General features: G+C 40.9%; 1 protein-coding gene across 1 annotated transcript; it reads right to left on the bottom strand.

The window, feature by feature from the left end:
- Positions 1-2,422: 2,422 nt before the first annotated feature.
- On the bottom strand, positions 2,423-5,590 carry LOC103601645 (keratin, type I cytoskeletal 24-like). The gene is made up of 8 exons (XM_008586070.1): positions 5,012-5,590; positions 4,639-4,721; positions 4,134-4,290; positions 3,874-4,035; positions 3,661-3,786; positions 3,031-3,248; positions 2,737-2,819; positions 2,423-2,517 (listed from the first exon to the last, which is right to left on the bottom strand). Exons 1-8 carry the CDS (start codon positions 5,588-5,590, stop codon positions 2,423-2,425), a joined length of 1,503 nt encoding a protein of 500 aa, XP_008584292.1.
- Positions 5,591-8,343: the final 2,753 nt, after the last annotated feature.

The raw sequence follows: 8,343 nt of genomic DNA, 5'->3' as shown, positions 1-8,343 counted from the left end.
TCTCTCTCTCTCTCTCTCTCTCTCTCTCTCTCTCTCTCTCTCTCTCCCCCTCCCTCCCTCCCTCCCTCCTTCCTTCCTTCCTTCCTTCTTTCCCCTACATCGTTAAAGTTTAGAAGTTTTTCTTTTAGCTTTGTTTTTGCTTATTGTGCATTATTTTCCTGGTACAAATCTATCCTTCTTTTCCTTGATACTGCCTATTTTTGTTTTTTGTTATTTTTTGGTTAAAAAAAAGCCTCCAACATCCCCCAAATACACAAATATTCTTTTTTTAAAAAATTAAAGTCGTCAAAAGCTTATTTTATTTCCACAATCTCTGTGGAATTTATTTTTGTGCGTGTGATATGAAATAACTGTTGAACACCCTCCTTACCCCCACCCATGCCCCCGCCCCTTGGCTAACTAATTATTCCAGGAGGCTGTATTTAATAATCTACTTTTCCACAACTGATTTGAGAATGGAATTCTTATATATAGGTAGGTCTTTTTCTGGGGTATTGGTTCCTGTGTTAGTGACACTTTGTTCTAATGGTTGTAACTTTATACTGTTTTCTTAAATCTTGTTCCCTGGAAACCGGCTCTGAGATGGAGAGACAGGTGCAGAGGTTTATCAGGGAGTTCTCTTGGGAAATATATCTGTAAGGAGGGGAGGACAGGACTGAGTAGGGAGAGGCTGACTATAATACCATTTTAATGGAGGCTTCAACTGTTCCTTAGGAAAGCTTGGGAGCTGGGCTGGCCCTTTGGAGTTGTCCCAATTCGAGGGGGCTGTGTCTTTGCATCTCCCATCAGCTAGCTACTGGCCCATCGGCATTCTCCTGAGAGGGGCATAATCTTGGGCAAAGCAGCTTCTTGCTGCTGAGGGCAACACTCATTGAGGGCATAGCTGTGAGCCATCAGCAGCCTGTACTCCCAGCCCTGGGAGTATCCACTACACCAACATCTTTGTATCTTGAGGCTCAAGTTATTCCTTATAATTCCTCCTTTTAAAATCATTTGGTGCCCTTATTTTCACTTGTGCTAGTGTTGTCTTTACAGGTAGAGAGTGAGTTTCTAAAGGGCAGGTACCATCTTAAGTAACATGTATGTATTTTTGACCCAATAAAAAGCAGTAAAATTGCAGCCTTATCAGATATTTCACAATATTTTGGGGGGAATGATTTTGGACTATGTATAATAGTAGACTTCAAAAATCATTGTGGAGGGCCGGCCCGGTGGCGCACTCGGTAGAGTGCGGCGGCGCTCCCGGAGGGTTCGGATCCCATATAGAGTCCGGTCCGCTCACTGGTTGAGCGCGGTGTGGGCGTGACACCGAGGGCTGCGATTCCGTTGCTGGTCGTGGTATGGGCGTGATACTGAGGGTTGCGATCCCGTTACTGGTCAGGAAAAAAGACAAAAAGGGAAAAAAAAATCATTGTGGAACTACAATGAAATACCAATTAATATTTAATATCCACTAGGTTTGCTATAATAAAAAATATCAATAATATGTATTGGCGAGGATGTGATGAAATTGGAAGCTTCACACACTGCTGGTAGGAATGCGGAATGGTGCAGCCACCATGGAAAACAGTCTGGTGGTTCCTCAAAAGATTAAACATAGAGTTAACATATGACCCAATAATCGCGTTCCTAGGTATATACCCAAGAGAAATGAAAATGTATGTTCACATAAAAACTTGTACATGGATGTTCATAGCAGCATTATTCATAATAGTGAGAAAGTGTAAATAGCCCCCAAATATTCATCATCTGATGAATGGATAAATTAAATGTGGCAAGTCCGTACAATAGACTATTATTCAGCAATAAAAAAGGATGAAGCACTGATACGTGCTACAGCAGGGATGATTGCTGAGAACGTTATGCTAAGTGAAAGAAGCCAGACATAGAAGACCACATATCGCATGATTCCATTTATGTGAAAAGTCTAGAATAGGCAAATATGTTGTGTAGAGCTGGGGATGGGGCTTTGGGGAGGGAAATATGGAGTGACTGCTAATGGATACAAGGTGTCTTTTTGAGGTGATGAAAGTGCTCTAAACTTGATTGTGGTTATGGCTGTACAACTTAGTGAATACACCACAAACCATTGAATTGTATACTTCAAGTGGGTGAGTTGTATGGTATGTGAATTATATCTCAATAAAGCTGTTGTAAAACAAGTCAGTGTGGAACAAAATTACAAAGATCTATGTAGTTAATTTGCAACAGGTGGAAAGTTTATTAACATAGAATGATTAAGAAAGAAAACGTGTTTTGCCTTTTAAAGACAAAACCAAACCAATCAAGACAAAAGATATCAGAAACGATTACAGGAGTAGGTGAAGCTCTGTCTTCACAGGCTTATTGGGTTGCTCCCCAGATTTGCTAGGATTCACCACGTACTTCTTGAGGATAGAACACAGGTACGTGCATCTTACTCTTATTTGAATTTTACATCAGAAACATTGTTGATTTGAGATGAAATCATTTGGTCACTACCTGTCACTGTCCTGGTTTCTCTGCTTTTATTTGAATCTAAAAAAGAAATAGGGAGAATTTTAGAACTGGAAATACAAAGGTTGGTTCACAAGGCATGTTTTAAAGTAAGTTTTTTTAGTCTAGACTTTGGTGGGTAGGAAAAATGCATTTTATTATGATGAATGCTCACTAAGTAAGCAGAAAATATTATTTTATTCATTCATTTAAAAAATTTTTAACTTCTCAATATATATTATTTTAAAAAAGCAATCCTACCCCTTGACTGAGCCGTGCTGTTTCGTCCTCTGGAGTCCACAAAGAATGATCCTTTGGATCCAGCTTCTTTGTCCCCCGAACTACTGTAAAATAAAAAGTAAGAGAAATAATTATCTTCACTTACTTCTCTTTGGCCAAATAATTGTAAAGAATCAGACATTTATTCTTCCTGAATGGAGCTTGTTTCTTTCAAGGGAACTTTATTTGAAATTTGCTGAATTATTTGGTTGTTGAATTGAAAACTATTTCCTCATTTTATAGAAAAAGTACAAAATCAAGGCATTGGTGGCTCACCCTCTCTCTCCGTCGAGCAGGCGGCGGTAGGTCTCTATCTCCATCTCCAGGCGTGTCTTGATGTCCAGCAGTTGTGCATATTCTGTGTTCTGACATTCGGTCTCCCCCCGGATCTGGCAGATCTGCTCCTCTAGGCTGCTGATCTGTGTCTGAATTTGTGACAGCTGAGCCACGTAGCCAGCTTCTGTGTCAGCCAGGGTCCCTTCCAGGGAGCTTTGCTACAAATGTACATGCAAATTGAGAAAAAGACATTGTCAGAATAAAACTGCTCAGAATACGATTACTGAAACATTCATTTCTGTGACAAGGGTGTTTTGTCTTCAAATGAACCACTTAATAGAGATTAACCTTTGATAATTAGCAACCAATAATAGTAATAATAACTAATATTAATTCATCAAAAAGTGCTATTGTAACTAACATAGCATTTCCTATGCACCTCTAGGCACTGTTCAAAGTGTTTTATGAATATTAAGTCATTTAATTCTCATAACAGCCTTATGAGATAGGTACTATTATTCCCATTTTACAGGTGCCAACATTTTGCCAACGTGCTTCAAAACAGTTTCTGCAAAGCAATGTTTTTAAAGCTTCAGTAGTAGATTAAATGAGTGCTCCTTTCCCACCTACCATGGCCAGGGCAGACTGCAGTTCAATCTGGAGGGACTGGAAGGCTCGCTTCAGTTCCATCATCTCGCTCTTTGCTGAGTTAGTTGCTCCAGCATCCATGGAAATCTGTCTCTGCAGGGATGCACTCTACAAGAATGAAATCCACGAAGGACAATGAAACCAAAGAAGCTTCCATTACTTGGACTGGCTTTTTGTGATCTTGAGCTTTGCTACCTGCTTGTTGAACTGCTCCTCAGCCTCCCGGCGGTTTTCCTCAGCCAGTGCCTCATACTGCTGCCTCATGCTGTTCAGCAGCTTGGTTAGATCGATCCCTGGGGCTGCATTCATTTCTACAGTCACGTCCCCACTGGACTGTCCCTGCAGAGCGCTCATTTCCTGGTGGAGAGGAAACACAGAAGTTGCAGAACATTCTTTGAGGTCGGGAACTTGTTGCATAGTGATGGGAAGCCTGTTGGTGGGTTCATGGCTCTTACCTCCTCATGGTTCTTCTTGAGATAAGCCAGTTCCTCAGTTAGGCTTTCAAACTGTATTTTAAGGTCTGATGTGGTCATATTCAGATCATCGAGCACTTTTTGGAGGCCATTTATATCAGCTTCAACTGAGTGGTGTAGACAGAGCTCACTTTCGTATCTTAAGAGACGTTTGGAAAATAATTTATGACTTAGATTAATTACTTTGAGAAGCTTTATTTTAAAAGGGATTTGCACACTGCCATCCAGCTCAAGTTGAAATATTTAAACAAAGACTATCAAATCATTTCAAAAGACTTTAATTTTGGAATCACTTATAATTAAATATACATTAAAATTGTTTGACTTATTCTCCCAGGGTAGATATTTTATATTAATATATTACCTTTGTCTGATATTTGTATCTAATTGCTTGGATTAATTCCTTTATATGCATTTTATGTAAAAAGTGAAAAAAAATGTCCTTTCTTGTGTCATGAGAATGTGTGATATTTTGAAGCAAACTCACTTCATTTTGAAGTCATCCACTGCAAGTCTAGCATTGTCAATTGGGGAAGTCATGCTGGCATTATTAATAGTGGCTGCAATGATCTAGGACATATACAGATGCAAAAAATTAATGCCCATTTTAATAAACAACATATTACTGATTTCCATTTAATTGTCAATAAATAGTTGCAGAAAATTTTTTTAGGAACTAATGTCAATGTCTAAATTGAATTCTAAATAAATCTAGCGACATTCTAGAAAGTTTTTATAATCAAAAATATGTCTAAAAATTTTTGCATGAAATAATTGAGCAAATAATAATAGAACAATTTCACATTATCCTACAATCTAATAAAGAGACAGAAAAGTGGTATCATCACTGATTTTCTCACCTGGTCCCTGAGATCGTCAATTGTTGCATAGTACTTGCTGTAAAGTCTTCCAGATTCATCATCTTTAGACCCAGGCCCAAATTCGTCATACCACTCCTTGATTTTGTTCTCCAGATCAGCGTTGGCCTCCTCTAGAGCTCTGACCTTGTCTAGGTAACTGGCCAGGCGGTCATTGAGATTCTGCATGGTTTGCTTTTCACTTCCAGAGAAAAGCCCCCCATTGCCCACATCACCAGCAACACCACCCCCATAACTGTAGAAGCTTCCACTAGTACCCCCGCCAAATCCAGAGCCCCCACCAAAGCCAGAACACCCGCCAAAGCCAGCCCCAGAGCCTGAAGCTCCTCCAAAACCATCCCCTACTGAGCAGCTACCAAAGCTCCCTCCAAAGCTGCCTCCAAAGCCACCGCTAGATCCCCCGCTCAGGCCGCAGCTGCTGGCTCCTCCATGGAAACCCTGGGCAGAGCCACCCCCCAGACCACATCTGCTCCCACTGCTGAAGCTGCTTCCACCTGCAGACACTCTGACCGAGCTGCTGCCTCCAGCCCTGGAGGAGGAGACGCGAGGTGAGCAAGACATGACGTTCCTGTAGATGTTTAGCTTGTCCAGGTCTGAGAGATGGAAGTTAAAAAGTGCACTGGTTTGTAAGTCCTTTGGTCTTTATATACATGGTTTTTAGGGAGTTCCCCTCATTTGGCTTTGTCATTATTTCACATCTCTAATCCATTCAGGGTTAATTTATTTTGAATTAACCTCACTCTATTGGACCAATTAATATTGGAAAAATTGGATACGGGTGGAGTAAAATTAGAGTTGTTATTATTTCATTAGAATTCATTAGTGCTCCTCAATCTATTATTTCCCGCCAATCATTTTTTCTTCTTCATAGAAATCTGTAGTTGGCAAATGACACACTTCTCTAGGTCCATTAAACTCACACATTTTTCCTAAGCCATTCTGGAGAGGATTATTAAACCAGATTTTAGTGTTAGTCACAATTCAAATATGAGTTTTACTCGGGAGTGCTTTGCCAGGAAATATTTCTTTCTTTTTTAAATCTAGTAATAATGATGAGTAGCTTCATATTCCCTTTAACATTTTTTGGGAATAAATCGAGCATCGTAACTATTCTTGCAGAGAGAAAGCCTGACTTTGCTAATTTATGTGGAATAGCTTTGAAAGCGAGTATTGTTGATAAGGTGGAGTTATTAGTCAGTAAATTCTCTTTGAATTATTCCATGCAAGATTTTTGAGCAATAATAATGCTTCTTTTCAGCCTCCTGATTCAAAAGCAAAATATTTTTTCCTCCCTATTAGATTTGGTCTACCTCTAAGTTTTTTAAAAACATTATCAAATCTTATTTTTGTAACCAGTTTTCATTAAAAACAATTCAAAGATAATAGCCCACTTTCCTCATTAACTATGGAGGTCTACAATATTTTATTTTACTCTGAAAAGGTAAATCTATGAAATGTTGGTTCTTTTATTTTGCAGATTTACTTTGAAAAGATATTCTGTAAGTCTGCACTTTTCCCATAGCTCTTCTTACATGCTCTACCATGATGAAGACGTTATGATGCCAGTGATCTTACAAAGGAGATACCTAAATATCCCTGTGATAACAAATTTGTGGAGTTTTATGAAAGTCCTGGAAGTTTTTATAAAGAGCTTTAAAAAAAAGTTTTCTTATGTTCTTCCATTTGGCATTTATTTTCACCTTCCTTATGCACTCCCGGCATGCATCTCTTCCTTTAAGATGGGGCTTTCAGTCTGCTGGTATGATCAGACCAATCATAGTTTATTATATTAAGAACTAAAATAGAGCTTAGACTAAAATATGGTGGGACCCAAGAAGATGATAGGAGGGGTGTCAAGGATGATGTCCTAGGCTTTGTGAAGTGGAATGAAGTACAGGAGTTTACTAGCAGGTAAGTAGAGGGCAAAGAGATTTCTAAATCTAAGGGTCAGTGTGAGCAAAGCAGAATGTCTGGGAATGGCCTGGTGCTTTTCAGGGAGGAGACCAGCTTGTGAAGGTCCACCAGGAGTCAAGTCATCAGGGGCCTTTACACAGTGCAGAGAGATTTAAATTTTATTTTAGAGGTAATGGGGAACTAACAGAGAACATTGTGGAGGGGAGAGAGGTGAGCAGATCTGCAAGGTAGAGTCACCTACAGTACCTTATGAAGGACGGACTGAAGGCAAGAGACAGGGTCAGGGGGCTCTAGGAGGCTGTTGCCTGACCTCAGTCTAAGTCAGAGTTGCTTTAGGACATGAGCTGAGAAAATGACAGTGGGACTGGAGAGAAGGGGAGAAACTGAGAGACACAGAGGAGATTGGAGGTCTACTAACTTGAATAGCAGCATAGATAATGGTCTTATTTACTAAAAGAGAATAGGAGAGGGTGAGGAATACAGATGGTGAGGTGTTTTTAAAAGTGATATTATAATCTCCTCACAAAAATCATATAGTTTATCCCAGAAAATTTAGAAAATGCTGTAAAGCCCAATAATCACCTAAATACTACCACGCACCACCTATATTTTATGCAGTAGCTTTGTTCTTTGTGTACACATATGCTTTAAATATTTTGCAATATGGGATCATATTGTGCTACATTTTTTATTATTTGGTTTCAGTTATTAAAATATCCTGAACATTTTCCTAAGTCAGTAATTATTCTTTTTTTTTTTTTTTTCCCTTTTTGTCTTTTTTCGTGATTGGCAACGGATTGCAACCCTCAGTGTTGCCCCCGTACTGGACCGGGGACCGGCAACGGGATCGCACCCCTCGGTGTTGCACCCGCCCCTCGCTCAGCCAGTGAGCGGCCGGTCTGTATGTGGGATCCGAACCCTCGGCGGGAGCGCCGCCGCGCTTCCCAAGCGGCGCCCTGTAGCAGTGCGCCACCGGGCCGGCCTAAGTCAGTAATTATTCTTTTTTTTTTTTTTTCCTTTTTGTCTTTTTTTACTGACCGGTAACGGGATCGCAACCCTCGGTGTTGCCCCCGCCCCTCGCTCAGCCAGTGAGCGGCCGGTCTGTATGTGGGATCCGAACCCTCGGCGGGAGCGCCGCCGCGCTTCCCAAGCGGCGCCCTGTAGCAGTGCGCCACCGGGCCGGCCTAAGTCAGTAATTATTCTTTTTTTTTTTTTTTCCTTTTTGTCTTTTTTTACTGACCGGTAACGGGATCGCAACCCTCGGTGTTGCCCCCGCCCCTCGCTCAGCCAGTGAGCGGCCGGTCTGTATGTGGGATCCGAACCCTCGGCGGGAGCGCCGCCGCGCTTCCCAAGCGGCGCACTGTAGCAGTGCGCCACCGGGCCGGCCTAAGTCAGTAATT

Source organism: Galeopterus variegatus, unplaced genomic scaffold (genome assembly GCF_000696425.1).
Source record: "Galeopterus variegatus unplaced genomic scaffold, G_variegatus-3.0.2 Scaffold3817, whole genome shotgun sequence".
NCBI classification, from domain to species: Eukaryota; Metazoa; Chordata; class Mammalia; order Dermoptera; family Cynocephalidae; genus Galeopterus; species Galeopterus variegatus.
This window is presented reverse-complemented; position numbering and strand designations above follow the sequence as displayed.

Excerpts from the sequence above, each read along its gene's own strand:
- LOC103601645 (XM_008586070.1), bottom strand. The coding sequence starts at position 5,590 with ATGTCTTGCTCACCTCGCGTCTCCTCCTCCAGGGCTGGAGGCAGCAGC. Across the intron at positions 4,291-4,638 it reads GTGGATGACTTCAAAATGAA|ATACGAAAGTGAGCTCTGTC; the intron begins GTGAGTTTGCTT and ends ACGTCTCTTAAG. Across the intron at positions 3,249-3,660 it reads TGCAGTCTGCCCTGGCCATG|CAAAGCTCCCTGGAAGGGAC; the intron begins GTAGGTGGGAAA and ends GTACATTTGTAG.